Raw genomic sequence first — 20,577 nt, forward strand, 5'->3', positions numbered from 1 at the left:
TTGTTTTAAAAATGTCAAAGCAACTAGAGGAGCAATTCTACTAAAAAGCAAGTTATTACACAGATGTTTAATAAATTCCCCCAGATGAACAATGGTACATTTCTCAAAGTGAAAATGTAGACACTTACCTGAAGGAAAAACGTAATAAAAGAAATAATTCCAAGGATTAGAAACAAGAGTGAAAACAAGTTACTATTCTGTCGTTTGGTTTCAGGATCATCATCTTTGGTAAAAACCTGTCAAGAAAATATTTAAAGGGTTTTCAGTACCACTGAAGAAATCATTCAAAGTCTGACCCATTTTGCATCTAGCAGAGTATTCGGGGTCAAGGGAGCCTTAGTATGTGGAGGTCAGGCTGGCTTCCCTAAAGGGGGACATATTCTGCGTTCCCTGGGGACCAAGAGGGGGCCTGTCATTCATCAATCTATCCAGCTCTTTTTCTGCTCATACTCCTTCTTGGAGTAAGAGTGCTACAAGGGAGCGCCACACCCACCACAGCAGAATTGGGAACAAATACTCTCTTCTTCCTTTGATGGGAAACTACACTGCATGGCGATCTGTTGTTTTACAAGTTGGACATTTCCAACTGTCCCAAGGTGTCTGGAGACACATCTGCTGATGTGGTTTCGCTGAACCCAGGAAAGGTGCTCATTCATTCAGCCCAGGCCTCTCCAAAGAAAGGAGGTTCCTTGAGCCAGCCTCTGTAGGACAGCCAGTTAGATAGCCAGTGGGGAACTGCAGCCAGCTGACCTAGAACCACAAGTGGAGACCTGTGTTAGAAGAGCTTACAGGATGCCCTGGGCTTCAAGAACAGAGAATAACCACGCCACAGGGAAAGAAAATCACCTCCCTTCACAGTGGGCCAAAATCAGTCTTGTGAGAGCCATATTCCTAAGCCAACCCAGACAACTTTATCCCTTATAAAGGAAAAAAAAAAAAAGCTTTTGGAAGAAGTTAAATTAATTTTTCTTGATTAGTCATTCCAACAAAAATAAGACCTGGGCTTCCCTGGTGGCACAGTGGTTGAGAGTCTGCCTGCTGATGCAGGGGACGTGGGTTCGTGCCCCGGTCCGGGAAGATCCCACATGCCACGGAGCGGCTAGGCCTGTGAGCCATGGCCGCTGAGCCTGCGTGTCCGGAGCCTGTGCTCCGCAACGGGAGAGGCCACAACAGTGAGAGGCCCGCATACCGCAAAAAAAAAAAAAAAAAAAAAAAAAGACCTAACAATCAGTGAGCTCTTACTCTGTGCCAGATGTTATTCTAAACAAACTCATGTATACTATCCTTTACCCTCACAACCACCCCCTGAGGTTTGTTATCATCACCATTTTACAGAGGGAAACTGGAGCACAGAGAAGTTAATTAACTTGTTCAAGGTAACACAGCCACCAAGTGATGACCCAAAGCTATACGGCCAAGCAACCTAACTCAGAGCCCACAATCCTAAATTCTGTGTTACAAACCTTCAATGAGGCAGAGAGCTTGTTCCTTACCCAATATCTTGGAGCTAATGTGTCTGCCTTGGACCACCTGTTTCCAGGTCTATTGTTACACGAGGAATGAGGAAAACATAAAATTTGTAAGTTTTTGTTATACACAGCCAAACCTATTCCTAACTAATCCAATTCCTTTTTTTCCCCTGATGATGTCACTGTCTACCTCTGTGCCTGCAAGACAAATGTTAGAACAGGGACTGGCCCCAACCAACCTATGGTGGCTATGGAACACAACCATGTTCCTTTGCTTCTGAATGGTTACTTGTGCACTACAATGGCAAGGTTGAGCATTTGCAACACAGACCATCAGGCTGCACAGCCTAAAATATCTACTCTCTTAGCGTTTATAGACAAAGTTTGCTAACCCCTGGCCTAGAACATATGCTCCATGGAATCAGACACTTCCTCTCTTTCCTGGTACTTTTTCAGCACCTAGAACAGTACATGTGGCACAAGGCAGACACTGAAGATATTCCTTGAAGGACTACATCAAACATGTGAACGCCAACCTGAAATAAGTTAGCCAGGCATAGGTGGACTGGCATATTTATGTATCTTTTAGTATAATCGAAAGTTAGCGTCTGGTCTATATTTTGTGTAATGATCCATCTCTTTCTCTACAATGTTTTTAGCAGTTATGGCAAAGATGTCCTCAGCTTAATGTCTGAACATCTGCCATTAACAGAGGGCACTCCTGCCTGGATTATGACTTCTTTGTTGAAAATGCCAAAATGAAAAGCAGGTGCAACCAGCATCTGTCAGCCTCAATCTTTTGGAAGCCATCCCATTTGTTTTCATCTTAACACGTGGGATGGACATCTCACAGAGGCCAAGCGCTCAGCCTGCTCACGTCCTGACAAGCACATGAGTCAGAGAGCAGCTCTCTCTTGAGCCAGTGTGATGAACATACAAGGGACTCTCTTCGCACCCTGGTGAAAGGACAGTTCCTGAGGTTGACTCAGAGTCCAATGACGGCAGGTAGGGGACGGTCACCTAGTCAGTTTCATGGACTATTTTTCAGGGATCTCATTCCCAGGGCCCCAGGATAGAAACCAAATGCCACAACAAAGGAAGCTTTGAAAAATTAGTTTTCCCACCACAGACAAGACTTCTATTCCTACATCTACAAGCTGCTTAGTATCATATGAAGGTGAGCTGCATGTTTTTGTGGTTTCTATATAAAGTTACAAACACAAATAGTTCATTCTTTAGTCAGGACTCACAAGTAAATCTCCAAAATGGACATAAACACTTACCCCTATAATCCTTGAAAATATTACTGAAAATGCTGGTTGCAGACCTCCATTTATAATGGCACAAAATATACCAACCACAAAATAAGGCCATTCAGTTATATTCAGCTTCAGAATCCTCCAAAAAGAAACTGGAGGTACACTTTCATCCTGGAGGACACAAAATAATACAACAAACTCGTCAGGAAAAGAACTGATACTTAACTGATTTAATTGATGTACAGTTCGTCTATATGCACAAAAATTTTTAAATGAATATATCTTATTCCTACTTCCTTATCAACTGATGGCTATTTACCTTAAAAAAAAAAGTGCTGACAGATTCTGTTATATTGTTCCTTTATTTCTTAAGAAATAAATGATGATTCCATAAACATTTAAGTCTGACCTGACAGTTGGAACGTGACAAGTATATTTATAAGTAAGGATGAAAGAACAGAAATGTTTGTATTTGAAGACCCACTATAATCTATCTTTACATTATAAATTCTAATTCTAAAATTCTTGTCCTATAAATTCCAACTTGAATCTAAAATGTTGAGATTTGGATGTGTGGAACAGGCTAGGGGATAGGACAGGAGGATTCTGGATAATCATTTCTTGTTCCCACTCGTATCCCAGCCTTAGCCCACTGGTGAAGACATAAATCCGCAGCCTCCTCCGTACCAAAGTCTCTTCTGTACTAAGCTTTCTGTTTTGGCTTTGTGGTCCATGGATACTCTTGCGAGTTGATTTTCTTCTTATTAGACTGGATCCTAAATCTTTGGGGGACATGTCCAAGGTATCAATTTCACTTTCGGATCCACCAGCTTCATTTTCTAATTCAATTTCATTTCCTTTTGTCTAAAATAAACAAGAAATATGCATAAGCTGGTTAGGCTCAGTTAACCAACAAAAACTAATCACTTAACAGCAAATATCAAGGAAATGGCAATTTAAGTCTTTATAGGAAAAGGATAAAGTTAAACTGCTATTTTCTGGTGTGATTATATTTGAAAATTAAAACCACTAAATGAGTATTCCCATAAAATATGCTGAAACAACATGGCATCCGTTCTATGTATCTAGTAATATATTTTTGTGGGTGTTTTTGGCTCAATCATGTTTGCTTTGGACCAGTGCAACAGAAATATGGTGCAAACCATATTGTGAGCCACAATTTTTTTCAGTAGCCATGCTAAAAAAAAAGTAAGAGAGGTAAAATCAATTTTAATTATATATTTTATCTAACCTAATGTATCCAAGGTATTAGATCAACATGTAATCAGTGTAAAGACTTTTGAGATATCCTTTTTTTTTTTGGTGGACTAAGTCTAAGTCTTTGGACTCTGGTATGCATTTTCAGCTTACAAACACTTCAATTCAGATTAACCACCGCTGAAGTGCTCAATAACCACATGTGGCTAGTGGCTACTTGAGTGGATAGCTCACTTTTAAGCCTTTTTAAACTTTACTTTTCTCTAATTATCCTTCTTTATTTTCCCTCCTTTCAAGAGAAAGAAAAAACCTCTAAAAATCACTGGTCGGATCCTGAATCCCCCCGCTTCCCACCCAAGTATTTTTTCCCTCTTCTCAAGATAATCAACGGTAACATTTATTTATAGCACTGAACACAGCAAAATCAGCTTATGCCTAACATATTATGCTTTAGGAAAATGCTAGAGTTAGACTGTACCTGCATTGTGACAAGTTTGAAGTAAATGCCTTTCTCCTTCATGAGTTCATCATGATTGCCTTTCTCCACAGTGACTCCATTATCAAGACCAGCAATGACATCAGCATTACGAACTGTGGACAAACGATGTGCAACCACAATGGTGGTCCGGCCTTCTCTGGCCTAAAGAGAGAAAAATTTGGTTTTGGAATACATGAACAGCTATATGGAAAAATTCATTAATTCAAGTTATATTTACCGACCACCAATGCCTTGGACATTGCAAAACTGTGTAAGCTGTATAAGATAGTCTCTGCCTTCAATAAATGTACAGTTAGTGGTTTAAAATGATGTTCTATTATAACTATAAACACAAATATGATAGTCTCATATTAATATTATGTAAGCCTCTAAGTATTTTACTCAACCTCTCGTAGCCTGTTTATAGTAATAATCAGGGGCTTATACAAAGTAAAACACCCTACAGCCCAAGAATTGGTCCATCAGAGCAGGTACAGGCCAATTGCTACACTGGTGCATACAAGCTAGCATCAGTCCTGGGAATCACCATGTCCTATCTCACAGGACATTTGTATGATCCAGACAGTAATAAATGTGAAGCAACAAAGTGCAGACTTCAGCATTACATTGATCTGAACTCAAATCTTAGTTCTGCCATTTATGAATTCCAGTATTTTATACAAATCTTTTAACCTGTGTGAGGCTCAACTTATTCATATATAAAATGGGGATAATAATATAGTGCTAATTTTTAGAGTAGTTGTGATAACTAAATACAATAATGCACAGGAAGCACTGTGATGTACACAGTAATGCTTAATAAATGATGCTTATTCCTAGGGAGAAGCATTATGGAAAAACTGAAGAGCTATGTAAATGTTTTAAATGCCCAATCTCATTTTTATTTTCATATGGAACACAGCCAGAGAACTAGAACTCGCCTGAGATTTCTTTAACCTTTGTAACTCTCCCAGTGCTTATAATGTTTGTTACTCTATATTTCTCTCCAGGAACTAGCAATAAAATTCTCAAAACAAACTAACAAAAAAAGGTATCAGGATCAGAATGAAAAAGAGAAGTGAAAAACTCTGAGAAGAAAAAAAATACATGTCAGAAAAATACTCTCTAGGTGGAAGCGGAAGCAACTAGAAAGTAGAGAAGACAACGGATCAGCTCCATGGATGTTTTCAAAAGCTGGGGATGTGGTATTCCCCCCCAAAATGTGCATGCTAAAGAAAAGGTATTTTTAAATGCAACCTTTCTAAATTCATTTTATTTATAACTTTATACATAGTACCGTGGTAGAATTAGAAGAAAATACAGATGTGAAGTTATAGATAAGAAAAGTGAAGGGGGAAAATGCAGCCACAATCCCATCCCTTTCTATTTTGGTTCACAGTTTTAGTGACCTGCATTTTCTTCTCTCAACAATCTATTACGCACTCTAACAGGATGTTTAGAGAAATGGCGTTGTTTTGTTATTACAGAGAAGAGGAACTGGAGCAAATATGAGTTCATCTTTGAATTCTACTGGGACACTTCAACTCGGAGCACTTATGGGTTAAAAGGTTTCCCCATTCCTTGTCCTCACAGAGCTGGCCTGGTTACCATCACACACCAGAGACCAAGCACACAGTGCCTGGCACAGCACGAGCACTCAAGTCCAAACTGGTGAATGAGTCACACAGACTCGAGAACTGCTGGAAGGTCAAACTCTGTTGATGGTCAAGGACATTTCATGGCTCTGGTAAGTTTCCAACATCGGCAGCTCTCTGGCACTTTTCTGAAGATAAGAAGTTTCTCATTTCCCACAGAGTCTTCAATAGGCATCTAACATCTTGGAAACTGTAAACTTTCCTCTTGTTGACAACAGCAAAAACTCACAAAACCTAAGTAACAGGGTCATCGCTAAGGCTAATAAGTTTTCAAGATCACAATAAGAATGTACCTGCCGACCCCGGGGACACGGGTTCGAGCCCTGGTCCGGGAAGATCCCACATGCCGCAGAGTAACTAAGCCTGTGTGCCACAACTACGGAGCCCACATGCCACAACTACTGAAACCCGCGTTCCTAGAGCCCGTGCTCTGCATCAGGAGAAGCTACCGCAATGAGAAGCCTACGCACCACAACAAAGAGTAGCCCCTGCTCGCTGCAAATAGAGAAAGCCCATGCACAGCAATGAAGACCCAATGCAGCCAAAAATAAAGAAAAAAAAATTGCAAGTATCTTTCAATGAAAGCTTATTCACCTCTACCTAAAAAAATACCAAAGAAATAAAGAGAAGTTAAACAAACAGACCCAAAGAGGCCTGATGGTTTTTTTGCGGTACATGGGCCTCTCACTGTTGTGGCCTCTCCCGCCACGGAGCGCAGGCTCCGGATGCACAGGCTCAGCGGCCATGGCTCACAGGCCCAGCCGCTCCACGGCATGTGGGATCCTCCCGGACCGGGGCATGAGCCCATGTCCCCTGCATCAGCAGGCGGACTCTCAACCACTGCGCCACCAGGGAAGCCCTCAGGCCTGATGGTTTTAATAGCTTAAAGAATCACTTTAGAAGAGATTTTTTAAAAAATATTAAGAAGAATTAACAATGGAATGTTCTTGTGCTTATAAATCAGCTAGGTTTGAAATGAGGTTCACCCACCTTATCCAGGGCCACCTGAACCACCGCTTCGCTCTCAGTGTCCAGCGCTGAGGTGGCCTCATCCAGCAGCAGGATCTTGGGGTTGCGAACTAGAGCCCGAGCGATGGCGATTCTCTGCTTCTGTCCACCACTCAGCTGGGCCCCTCTCTCTCCAACCAGGGTGTCAAATTTCTACAACACAGAAACCACAGGAGGATTAAGCAACAGAATGAGCTATCTCAGCTCAGATGATAAGATGGCAAGCTGGGACTTCCCGGGTGGCGCAATGGTTAAGAATCCACCTGCCAATGCAGGAGACCCGGGGTCGAGCCCTGGTCCGGGAAGATGCCACATGCCACGGAGCAACTAAGTCTGTGCGCCACAACTACTGAGCTTGCACTCTAGAGCCACAACTACTGCAGCCCACGTGCCAAGAGCCTGTGCTCCACAACAAAGAGAAACCACCGTGATGAGAAGCCCACACACTGCAACAAAGAGTAGCCCCCGCTCGCCGCAACTAGAGAAAGCCCGCGCACAGCAACGAAGACCCAACGCAGCCAAAAAATAAATAAATAAATAAATTTATTTAAAAAAAAAAAAAAAAGATGGCAAGCAATCCCATAAACAACCCAAGCCTCACAGGCAGTATGGTCCAGTTTCTTAAACTTAGTAATAACCAATCCTAATTTAAAAAGATATGTATGTCTACTACTAGTTGATGCTGCTAGAGCTTTAAAATCTGAAGTCATCTTGATTTCCCTTCTTAGGACGTTCCTCCAGTTTATAGTCATTTCCTAACTTCCTATGCATCAGGCCAGCATTTTATAATCCTCTAGCATGACAAAGATCGAGAAGGACTTACATTAGGCAGTTTCATGATGAAGTCATAGGCGCTGGCTTCCTTCACAGCTTTCTCAATTTCATCCATGGTTACATTTTCACGGCCGTAGCGAATGTTCTCAGCTATCGTGGTAGCAAACAACACAGGTTCCTGACTCACCACACCGATAATTTCCCGCAGATACCTTACATTGATGGTCCTGATGTCCTGTCCGTCAATACTGATCTGAAATAAAAAGTAGGTGTGATATTCACACACTGCAGACTTGTGACGTATAATCTGCAAAGGTAACTCAGTGCCGCAGCATCTAGTTCAGCAAGAGTCATCTCACCACGCCCTCCGTGGGGTCATAGAGCCTCTGTATCAGCTGGACCGTCGTGCTTTTCCCACAGCCGCTGTTTCCAACCAGTGCCACCGTCTGCCCGCTCTCTACCTTCAAGTTGAGGCCCTTCAAGATCTATCATGATGAATGAGAAATAAACTTAAAGGCAATACACAGATTTTGAGACTATGAACCGATAGTTCAATTCAAAACTAGGTTTAAATATACATTTTTAAAACAATCTCTAAAGGGAAGTATCAGAAACTCTTCATCCAATACACTGTTGAATCACTGATTAATCATTTATCACTGTACCTTAACTTCGTTTCGAGATGGGTAATTGAAGTGAACATTTCTGAATTCCAGATTTCCCTTAATATTATCAGGTTTGTGCCCGTTCTTCGAATAGCTGTCGATGCTTGGTTTCTAAACAGAATAAAATTTCAGAAGATGAGTAGGTTACAATAACTACTTTTAGTGACATCTGTGGAGAGTTGAATAAAGTGATAAGGAAAATCGACTTTTTTAGACAGATAGATAAATGGCCAGCCCAGACTTACGTTATCAATGATCTTAAAGATTTCATAAGCTGCTCCTCTTGCATTTGCAAATGCCTCAATGCTTGGAGATGCCTGTCCAATACTAAAAGCCCCAATTAATACAGAAAAGAAGACCTGAGGAATGTGAAGGAAAAACATCAGGTTACTTAGTGTTTAGTACATTTTTTCATACTTCTTCTAACATCGCTAATTAAATTTTTAAATGGCAAAGGCAACATATCAATACTGGCTGTTAAAAGGATTTTTAAAGTTGAAGTACTTTACAGTTTAGAATGCTGAATTAGTCTTACCGGCTCAGTAAAACAATGAATTCTATATGACTAGAATATTTTTATATGTCTTCAATGGCCAAGAATTTTAGTTTAGGTCATCAGTAGGGTACAGTGGAAACAAACCCTATTATGGGAGTCAGAAGCCCAAAGTCTGAATCCTGGATTGAGCACTGAGTGGCTTTATGTCTTCAGGTGATTCTCCTAGATCTCTGGGCTTCAATTTTTTTATTTGCAAAAACAGGCAAGATTCTATCTATTTTCCCTACCGGGCAACCTTAGTGTTCTTGTATCAAGTGAAACAGTACATATGAAAATATTTTGTGAAGTCTAAAGCACACATTCTTTATCAGATGGAGCCTCTCTGCCCTCTACCAGACTGTATTCTCTTTGAGGTCTGATGAACCGTTTATTTTCTGGTTTTTTTTTTCATTTTGCCCAAATCAGTTTCTTATTGGTAGACTTGATACTGTTTTTCTTCAGGGATTAAAGGGAACTAATGTCACTATTCATTTCTTTCTAAATCACACAGTAGTTATATTACCCAACAATTTACATAGAAGGAATTTTGCTAAGTGATTCTATACTCATGTTCTCGGTTAGTCCATTACAACAACACTAAAAATTATGGCACCTTATTCCTGTCATTTCCATTTTGCAGAAGAGGTAATAGAGTCTTGAAAAGTCTAGGTGGCTGAACCGAATCATACAGCTAATAAGTGGCAGAGCCGGAATTTTTTTTTTTTTTTTTTGCGGTACGCAGGCCTCTCACTGCTGTGGCCTCTCCCGTTGCAGAGCACAGGCTCCGGACGCGCAGGCTCAGCGGCCACAGCTCACGGGCCCAGCTGCTCCGCGGCATGTGGGATCCTCCTGGACCGGGGCACAAACCCGCGTCCCCTGTGTCGGCAGGCGGACTCTCAACCACTGCGCCACCAGGGAAGCCCCAGAGCCGGAATTTGAACCAAGATGACCTGATATCAAATCCCAGGCTCTTGCTCGCTATTCTTTGCATTTAACAATTCTTCGAAAATATATTCTCCAACAGTCAAACCAACACTACTAAATTTCACTGGCATTTTAATAGTGAGTCATCTCTTAATATAACATCACTTACAGTGAGCACTTGTCCAATAGAATATTCTCCTGAGAGGACTAAGGAGGTCCCATACCAGAATGCTAGAGCATATGATGCATAGATCAACAGGAAAGCAGCACCCATAGAAATGTTGGCTGTAATAGCTTTCTTTATTCCAATTCTTTTAGCTTCTTCCAAATTTTTGTTGTACCTGGGAGAAGTAAGAAAAATTAGCACACATACCTGTAAATCTTATGAAACGGGTCAATACAGCATGATGGTTATTGCGTACACAGGATGTGCCACGGCCTGGGGGAGGTGTTTCACGTGTATTTTCTCCTTTTGTCCACACACTGATCCTATGATGTTAGTATTATGTTAATCCCTTCTTGTAGAAGACGAAACTGAGGCCTTATGGAAATAAGTAATTTGTCGAGGGATGCTCTTAAAAGCACCTTCTCTGACTTTAGCAATAGTGAAATAAATGAAGTAATACTTAACGAACTTCCAGAACTTGCATCGTTCCATACATAAGACAAAACAGAAGCTATGAAAACACTTGTGTTTTCCCTTTAAAATCTGCATGTATTTTAAATGTACTAATGAAATGAAGATATAATGCTAGAAAGTGCTCAATATAGGTGAGTCCTTTAAACCTCTGAATATCAAGTCTGCTCCCCGCCCTGCTTCTCCCTGGACCTGTTGGAAGAACCAAATGAGAAAATACATGTGTGAGAGCATTTTAAGAGCTCTGAATTGCCATCTAAGACTTTTTACATGTAAATAAACTGTCTAGTTTATCTCACTTCCACAGATGTTTATTTTAAAAATCACTGACCTGAAAAAATTATTTGGCTTAAAGTATATAATAATCCATCACTAGGTATCAGTGTCCCCCTCCTCAGCCTTTCTCTACGTTGCCTACTACCCATCCCCTCTGTCAATGCTTCCGACGTTGGTCCTGTCATGGCTACTCACTGCTGGAGGGAGGGGCTCTCCCTGGTGGCTTGGGCCACCCAAGGCCTTCTGGCTGCCTCAAGGACGGAGCAAATCAAGATCTCAGTACTATAACCCTGTAATCTGTTCACAGCACAAAACTCTGCACTACATTAGCCAAACTTGGAGAACACCTGTTAATAATTCTTACAGCATATACAGGGAAATACACAAAAGAGGGCAAAAGCAAGGAAGCAAACAAAAACCAAAGCAATGTTAGAGACCATTGACAGTTATTTCTCTCTTTCTAATCACTAACACTCCCAAATGGCAATTCAAGTACTTTTTAAGCCCTGGGAAACTGGTTAATTTCTGATATTCAAGGTAAGTAAAGGAGATGGCCTCTGTAACTTTACCTTCATTTGAAAGGAACACGGCAGACTGTTTTCCTTAAGAAGAGAGATGTGGAGATAAGCGAATGGGGCCCTAATTTAAAGAAAAAGAAGGATCTTTGCAAATATAGAATCATGGTAAAATTATTAGAGAAATAGGACAGATTATAATTGAGCCTTAAATCTGTCCTTATCCTCTTAATCACAACTCCTTGCAGGAAGAGGAGCTCACAATTGTTGACATGAAAGAATTTATTTCCATATAGAAGGTATATTTTGAGGTCTTTGATCCATAAACACATGACTATGTAAATATTATGCAGTATTATATTTATTTTTTGGAGCATTTGTCCCATTCGTTAGAATGTAGAAGCAGAGGTCAAGCCTTGCTCAGATATGAGCATGCATTCTTTCTTGCCTTCATGCCTTTTAAAAACTACTTCACCAATAACCAGTTACCAAAGCATGGCCAAATGAAAATTACAGAACTACTGCCTAAAGAGCAAATTGAAACAGAACTTCATGGTGATAAAATGGTAATATATTTAGAGTTTCTCCCTCCAAAAATGTAAATCCCAAACTTGCCAGTTATAATCTTTGACCAAAAAATTATTTTTGAGAAATGTATTTCGATGGTTGATACATATCCCTCCCACTTTATGAGGTGATTTGATGTGAAAGTATTACTAGGCATAAATTATACATGATGACATTTAAGTAACTTTAATGCTATGAGTCACACCCTGTTATTTCCTTCATTTCAGTTCTTGCTTACCAAGATTAATGTAGAAATCATTTCACTGATATGTTGTGTCCCAAGCAGCCAGAGGAAACTTTTGCACAGGCAGAAGGAACAAGGAAGAAAATCATTTAGATGCCAGAAAAGATAAAGGAAGAAAAGGAGAGGGTAAGGAAGAAGGAAAAACAAACAATACTACTTTTACATAGGCTTGGATACACATATAACACCAGATATTAAAATCATTAATTCATTATAAGCTTTAGTATGAAAATGATAATGCAGGATTTCCTAAAAGGGGCAAAGTTACATAATAAAACAATGACATTTAGAAAACAATATTTTTAAATAATATGAAAATATACATCAGTGATGCAAATAGCCCCTTATGAGAGCAAGGAACAATTTTTGCTAAGCAAAGAGAAATCAATACTAACAGGTCAACATATGCAAGACACACATGAGAGAAAAATATATTTAAATGAAGGAGAATAAAACTATTGTATACTACTGAATTAAATTCACTCTAAATTGTGAGAGACTTTGAGAGATCCTACTATACCTGCTAATTTCAAGAGAAAATCAGACTAAGACCTTAATTACTTATCTATGTAGAAGCAGAGAAGGGAAGAGCAAGAACTAGGAAGAAAACTGAAGAATTCTATTTGGTCTAAGGATAATTTTAACAATTCTACTTCCAAATTAAATCCTCAATCTAGGTACTTATCACCCTTCTCCTGGACTACTTCAACAGTCTTCCGAGCTAATCTTTGATGGCTCTCATACATTCACCAGACCAATTACAGGCAGAGACATGGTTTTAAAACGTAATGTAGATGGTCACTCCCTTGTTTAAAACCCTCAACGGCTTCCCTGTGCCCTTAGAGTTACATCCTAACTCCTCACCAGGGTCTGCAAGTCCCCTTGTTCCGGCCCCCACCCACCCTCAACAGCCTTTCTTCATCTCAATCTCTCACTCAACTGAACTCCAGTCACACAAGCCTTAGGATATTTTCTAGAATATACCAAAATCTTTGCCACCTCAGGAAATCTGGAAGACTCCTCTATCCCTACCCCTACTAGAGCAGGATTTTCCTCATCCCTCAAGTCCCAGCCTCCATGAAACCACCTCAAACATCCATCATGCCTTCCTTGACCACCACCGTTCAAGTACCTTTGCCCTCCTTACCCTCATGGGCACACTCTTGGATTGTTTCATAGCACATTTAAAAAAATTCATGATTTAATTCATGTCTTTGATGATTTCTTTCTTATCTTCCTTACTACTTTCCTGCCTCCCTTCCTTCCCTTTTCTTCACCTTACTGTTCTGACTGGGGATCACACAAAGGCAAATATCCCCAGAGCCTAGCACAGTGCATGGGGTGTGTTAGATGCTGGATAAATTTGCTGAATGAATTGAACTTTCAAGAAATGGCCAAGCTGGAAAGAACCTTAGGCCATCAGGTTGTAGTCTTGAGTCTACTCTTGATCTTCAGGCAAAACTAACTTCCAGTTCTCTAGAGGAGAATGACCTTCCAAAGATACGTTCCAGTAACTAATATCTTCTGAAGAAATGATTCTACACCTAAAATGAATCCTTGAATATACCTGTGTAAGCCCCTTTGCTTATTCTTACAATAAAAAGTTGATCAAAATCTTCTCTAAAACAACAAAAAAAATTTGTACCTAATTACTTAAAGCACTCCATTTAAAAAACCTCAATTCCTTTAAAATTTCAGTGAACTAAAGTGATCAGATTTATCTAAGTTCTGAATATTAGACTTGACTCCTATTATGTCCTTTCCCTCCTTACCCAGGTCACATCACATACATCATTAACGTTTTTCATCGCTAGTAATAATATCTTCTCAACTTATGTTCTTCAAATTTTGGATGCCATTAATTTAAAAAGTATTATAGGGACTTCCCTGCTGGCGCAGTAGTTAAGAATCCACCTGCCAATGCAGGGGACGTGGGTTCGATCCCTGGTCCTGGAAGATCCCACATGCTGTGGAGCAACTAGACTGAAGAGCCACAACTACTGAATCCTGAAAGCCACAACTACTGAAGCCTGCGCACCCTAGAGCCCACATGCTACAACTACTGAGTCCACGTTCTGCAACTACTGAAGCCTGCATGCCTAGAGCCCGTGCTCCACAATGAGAAGCTATCATAATGAGAAGCCCGCACACTGCAACAAAGAGTAACCCCCGCTCGCCACAACTAGAGAAAGCTGGTGCAAAGCAATGAAGACCCAATGCAGACAAAAAAATAAAAATAAAAAATAAAAAGTATTATAATTTTGTTATTTTATGTAGCATTAAGAAAGGAGTATAGGAGGTGGAGTCAAGATAGCGTACTAAAAGGACGCAGAATTTGCGTCTCCTCACAACTAGGGTACCTACCAGGCACCCCTGGGGGACCGTGGACACCTAAGGGGATGGGAGGAACCCCCGGCGACCAGGTAAGATGTGGGGCGTGGGGAGAGTGAGGGGGGAGGAGAAGTGGAGGCAGGACAGGACCAGCACCCCTGAGGGGCAGCTGGGGGAGCGGAAGGGATCCAACGCCCGAAGGGGGAAATTGGGGGACCACTGGGAGGGCAGAGAATCAAAAGGGAGAGCAGCCAGGTTTCCCCTGCCACTTGAACCCCCAGGAACCTGCTGAGGTCCCGAGCCTGATCCTCTGCACATCTAGGCCCCCTCCAGCTGCGCAGGTCCTGAGGGAGTGGGAAGGAGGAAAGGGGGAGCAAAAATAAAGGCTGGACCCCTGGGACCAGCACCCCTGAGGGGCGGCTGGGGGAAGGGAGGAGTTCCTACACCCAGCGGGACCCACCCACCATTAGGGGTCCAGCAGCAATGGGGGAGATACAGGGCAAGACAGTGGGGGAGGGCCACGAAGTAACGTCAGGTAACGGGGCCAGCGCTTTCCCTGTCCCCTTAGGCAACGGGAAGCCTGTTGAGCTCCTGGGCCTAATACTCTGCCCTCGGAGCCTCCCTCCTGCCACACAGAGCCCAAGCCCCGCCCCTACACCCCCACCCAGGGCCATACCTCTACACTTGGATGACCTCAGCCTAAACCCCACCCACACACCCTCACCAGGGCCTTACCTCCGAACTCCAGAACTCAACACTCCAGAAGCCCTCCTTGGGTGATGCCTCTCCCATTCCACCAGGTCCTAAGCAGAGGCCCCGCCCCAAGCTTGAACACAGCCCCACCTAGGGCCTATCAAATGCTCAAATGTCACACCCCACCCGCTTAGGTCCCGCCCCACCCTAAACCCCACCCCTGCCTAAGTTCTACCCCGCCTAAACTCCGCCCCCATAGCCAAGGCTTTTTTTCTTTTTTCTTACTGTGCCATGAGCTTGCAGAATCTTGGTTCCTGGGCAGGAGATTGGGCCCAAGCTCCTGCGATGGGAGCTCCGACTCCAAAGCGCTGGACTAACAGAGAACCTCAGAACCCAGGGAATATCAATCAGAGTGAGGCCTCCCGGAGGTCCTCATCTCAGCACCAAGACCCAGCTCTATCCAACTGCCTGCAAACTCCAGTGCTGGACGACACAGGCCAAACACCCAGTAAGACAGGAAATACAGCACCACCCATCAAAAAAAAAAAAAAAATTAAACGACAAAAAAATATGTTACAGACGAAGGAGCAAGGTAAAAATCTACAAGACCAAATAAATGAAGACAAAATAGGCAACCTACCTGAAAAAGAATTCAGAGTTATGATAGTAAAGCTGATCCAAAATCTTGAAAACAGAATGGAGAAAATACAAGAAACACTGAACAAGGATCTAGAAGAACTAAAGAGCAAACAAACAGTGATGAACAACACAATTACTGAAATGAAAAATACTCTACAAGTAATCAATAACAGAATAACTGAGGCAGAAGAATGGATAAATGACCTGGAAGATAAAATGGTGGAAATAACTGCCAGGGAGCAGAATAAAGAAAAAAAGAATGAAAAGATGAGGACAGCCTCAGAGACTTCTGGGACCACATTAAATGTACCAACATTTGAGTTATCAGGGTCCCAGAAGAAGAAGAGAAAAAGAAAGGGTCTGAGAAACTATTTGAAGAAATTATAGTCAAAAACTTCCCTAACATGGGAAAGGAAACAGTCAATCAAGTCCAGGAAGTGCAGAGTCCCATACAGGATAAACCCAAATCGATACATGCCGAGACCCAAATTAATCAAACCATCAAAAATTAACTACAAAGAAAAAATATTAAAAGCAGCAAGAGAGGGGCTTCCCTGGTGGCGCAGTGGTTGAGAGTCCGCCTGCCGATGCAGGGGACACGGGTTCGTGCCCCGATCCCGGAAGATCCCACATGCCGCGGAGCGGCTGGGCCCGCGAGCCATGGCCGCGGAGCCTGTGTGTCCGGAGCCTGTGCTCCGCAACGGGAGAGGCCACAGCAGTGAGAGGCCCGCGTACAGCAAAAAAAAAAAAAAAAAAAAAAAGCAGCAAGAGAAAAGCAACAAATAACATACAAGGGAATCCCCATAAGGTTAAGAGCTGATCTTTCAGCAGAAATTCTGCAAGCCAGAAGGGAGTGGCAGGACATATTTAAAGTGATGAAAGGGAAAAACCTACAACCAAGATTACTATACCAGCAAGGATATCATTCAGATTGACAGAGAAATGAAAAGCTTTACAGTCAAGCAAAAGCTAAGAGAATTCAGCACCACCAAGCCAGCATTACAACAAATGCTAAAGGAACTTCTCTAGGCAGGAAACACAAGAGAAGGAAAAGACCTACAATAACACACCCAAAACAATTAAGAAAACGGTGATAGAAATATACATATCGATAACTACCTTAAATGTAAATGGATTAATGCTCCAACCAAAAAACACATAAACTGGCTGAATGGATACAAAAACAAGACCCATATATAACCTGTCTACAAGAGACCCACTTCAGACCTAGGGACACATACAGACTGAAAGTGAGGGGATGGAAAAAAATATTCCATGCGAATGGAAATCAAAAGAAAGCTGGAGTAGCAATTCTTGTATCAGACAAAATAGACTTTAAAATAAAGACTACCACAAGAGACAAAGAAGGACACTACATAATGATCAAGGGATCGATCCAAGAAGAAGATATAACAATTGTAAATATTTATGCACCCAACATAGGAGCACCTCAATACATAGGCAAATGCTAACAGCCATAAAAGGGGAAATCGACAGTAACACAATCATAGTAGGGGACTTTAACACCCCACTTTCACCAATGGACAGATCAACCAAAATGAAAATATATAAGGAAACACAAACTTTAATTGATACATTAAACAAGATGGACTTAATTGATATATACAGGACATTCCAACCAAAAACAACAGAATACACTTTCTTCCAGTGCTCATGGAACATTCTCCAGGTTAGACCATATCTTGGGTCACAAATCAAGCCTTGGTAAATTAAGAAAATTGAAATCATACCAAGTATCTTTTCTGACCACAACTCTATGAGACTAGATATCAATTACGGGAAAAAACTGTAAAAAATACAAACACATGAGGCTAAACAATACGCTACTAAATAACCAAGAGATCACTGAAGAAATGAAAGAGGAAATTAAAAAATACCTAGACACAAATGACAATGAAAACACGATGACCCAAAATCTATGAGATGCAGCAAAAGCAGTTCTAAGAGGGAAGTTTATAGCAATACAATCCTACCTCAAGAAACAGGAAACATCTCAAATAAACAACTTAACCTTGCACCTAAAGCAATTAGAGAAAGAAGAACAAAAAACCCCAAAGTTAGCAGAAGGAAAGAAATCATAAAGATCAGAGCAGAAATAAATGTAATAAAAATGAATGAAACAATAGCAAAGATCAATAAAACTAAAAACTGGTTCTTGGAGAAGATAAACAAAATTGACAAACCATTAGCCAGACTCATAAAGAAAAAAAGGAGAAGACTCAAGTCTATAGAATTAGAAATGAAAAAGGAAAAGTAACAACTGACACTGCAGAAATCAAAGGATACTGGAAGATTACTACAAGCAATTATATGCCAATAAAATGGACAACCTGGAAGAAATGAACAAATTCTTAGCAAAGCACAACCTTCTGAGACTGAACCAGGAAGAAATAGAAAATATAAACAGACCAATCACAAGCACTGAAATTGAAACAGTGATTAAAAATCTTGCAACAGGGCCTCCCTGGTGGCGCAGTGGTTAAGAGTCCGCCTGCCAATGCAGGGGATACGGGTTCGTGCCCCGGTCTGGGAGGATCCCATATGCCGCGGAGCGGCTGGGCCCGTGAGCCATGGCCGCTGGGCCTGCGCATCCGGAGCCTGTGCTCCGCAACGGGAGAGGCCACAACAGTGAGAGGCCCGCATACCGCAAAAAGAAAAAAAAAAAAAAAAAAATCTTGCAACAAACAAAAACCCAAGACCAAATGGCTTCACAGGTGAATTCTATCAAACATTTAGAGAAGAGCTAACACCTATCTTTCTCAAACTCTTCCAAAATATAGCAGACGGAGAAACACTCCCAAACTCATTCTACGAGACCACCATCACCCTGATACCAAAACCAGACAAAGATGTCACAAAAAAGAAAACTACAGGCCAATATCACTGCTGAACACAGATGCAAAAATCCTCAACAAAATACTAGCAAACAGAATCCAACGACACATTAAAAGGATCATACACCATGATGAAGTGGGGTTTATCCCAAGAATGCAAGGATTCTTCAATATATGCAAATCAATCAATGTGATACACCATATTAACAAATTGAAGGATAAAAACCACATGATCATCTCAATAGATGCAGAAAAAGATTTGACAAAATTCAACACCCATTTATGATACAAACCCTCCAGAAAGTAGGCATAGAGGGAACTTACCTCAACATAATAAAGGCCATATATGAAAAATGCACAGCCAACATCATTCTCAATGGTGAAAAACTGAAACCATTTCCTCTAAGATCAGGAACAAGACAAGGCTGCCCACTCTCACCACTATTACTCAACATTGTTTTGGAAGTCCTAGCCATGGCAATCAGAGAAGAACAAGAAATAAAAGGAATACAAATTGGAAGAGAAGAAGTAAAACTGTCACTGTTTGCAGAAGACATGATACTATACATAGAGAATCCTAAAGATGTTACCAGAAAACTACAAGAGCTAATCAATGAATTTGGTAGAGTAGCAGGATACAAAATTAATGCACAGAAATGTCCTGCATTCCTATACACTAATGATGAAAAATCTGAAAGAGAAATTAAGAAAACACTCGCATTTACCATTGCAACAAAAAGAAAAAAATACCTAGGAATAAACCTACCTAAGGAGACAAAAGACCTGTATGTAGAAAACTGTAAGACACTGATGAAAGAAATTAAAGATGATACAAATAGATGGAGAGATATACTATGCTCTTGGGTTGGAAGAATCAACATTGTGAAAATGACTCTACTACCCAAAGCAATCTACAGATTCAATGCAATCCCTATCAAACTACCAATGGCATTTTTCACAGAACTAGAACAAAAAATTGCACAACTTGTATGGAAACACAAAAGACGGAATAGCCAAAACAATTTGAGAAAGAAAAACGGAGCTGGAGGAATCAGGCTCCCTGACTTCAGACTATACTACAAAGCTACAGTAATCAAGACAGTATGGTACCGGCACAAAAACAGAAATATAGATCAACTGAACAGAATAGAAAGCCCAGACATAAACCCATGCACATATAGTCACCTTATCTTTGATAAAGGAGGCAAGAATATACAATGGAGAAAAGACATCTTCTTCAATGAGTGGTGCTGGGAAAACTGGACAGCTACATGTAAAAGAATGAAATTAGAACACTCCCTAACACCATACACAAAAATAAACTCAAAATGGATTAAAGAACTAAATGCAAGGCCAGACACTATAAAACTCTTAGAGGAAAACATAGGCAGAACACTCTATGACATAAATCACAGCAAGATCTTTCTTGATCCACCTCCTGGAGTAATGGAAATAAAAACAAAAATAAACAAATGGGACCTAATGAAACTTAAAAGCTTTTGCACAGCAAAGGAAACCATAAACAAGATGAAAAGACAACCCTCAGAATGGGAAAAAATATTTGCAAACGAAGCAATGGACAAAGGATTAATCTCCAAAATATACAAGCAGCTCATGCAGCTCAATATCAAAAAAACAAACCCAATCCAAAAATGGGCAGAAGACCTAAATAGACATTTCTCCACAGAAGATATACAGATAGCAAACAAACACATGAAAGGATGCTCAACATCACTAATCATTAGAGAAATGCAAATCAAAACTAAAATGAGGTATCACCTCACACCGGTCAGAATGGCCATCGTCAAAAAAACCTAGAAACAATAAATGCTGGA

General features: G+C 40.9%; 1 protein-coding gene across 4 annotated transcripts in view; it reads right to left on the reverse strand.

The window, feature by feature from the left end:
• Positions 1-20,577, reverse strand: part of ABCB1 (ATP binding cassette subfamily B member 1) — a 108,878-nt gene that overhangs the window by 37,547 nt on the left and 50,754 nt on the right. For 2 of the 4 annotated variants that reach the window (XM_060108867.1, XM_060108868.1), the window contains exons 9-18: positions 10,155-10,326; positions 8,772-8,885; positions 8,527-8,637; positions 8,221-8,346; positions 7,911-8,114; positions 7,070-7,240; positions 4,425-4,586; positions 3,416-3,592; positions 2,753-2,899; positions 129-236 (exon numbers count right to left, since the gene is read on the reverse strand). In XM_060108867.1, the coding sequence (XP_059964850.1) occupies positions 129-236; positions 2,753-2,899; positions 3,416-3,592; positions 4,425-4,586; positions 7,070-7,240; positions 7,911-8,114; positions 8,221-8,346; positions 8,527-8,637; positions 8,772-8,885; positions 10,155-10,326 (1,492 nt within the window). Of the gene's footprint in view, positions 1-128; positions 237-349; positions 751-1,493; positions 1,543-2,752; positions 2,900-3,415; positions 3,593-4,424; positions 4,587-7,069; positions 7,241-7,910; positions 8,115-8,220; positions 8,347-8,526; positions 8,638-8,771; positions 8,886-10,154; positions 10,327-20,577 lie in introns of those variants that run through there. The other 2 variants (XM_060108870.1, XM_060108869.1) reach the window with 2 other exon arrangements.

The sequence above is a fragment of the Mesoplodon densirostris genome, chromosome 9, assembly GCF_025265405.1.
Source record: "Mesoplodon densirostris isolate mMesDen1 chromosome 9, mMesDen1 primary haplotype, whole genome shotgun sequence".
In the NCBI taxonomy this organism is placed as follows: Eukaryota; Metazoa; Chordata; class Mammalia; order Artiodactyla; family Ziphiidae; genus Mesoplodon; species Mesoplodon densirostris.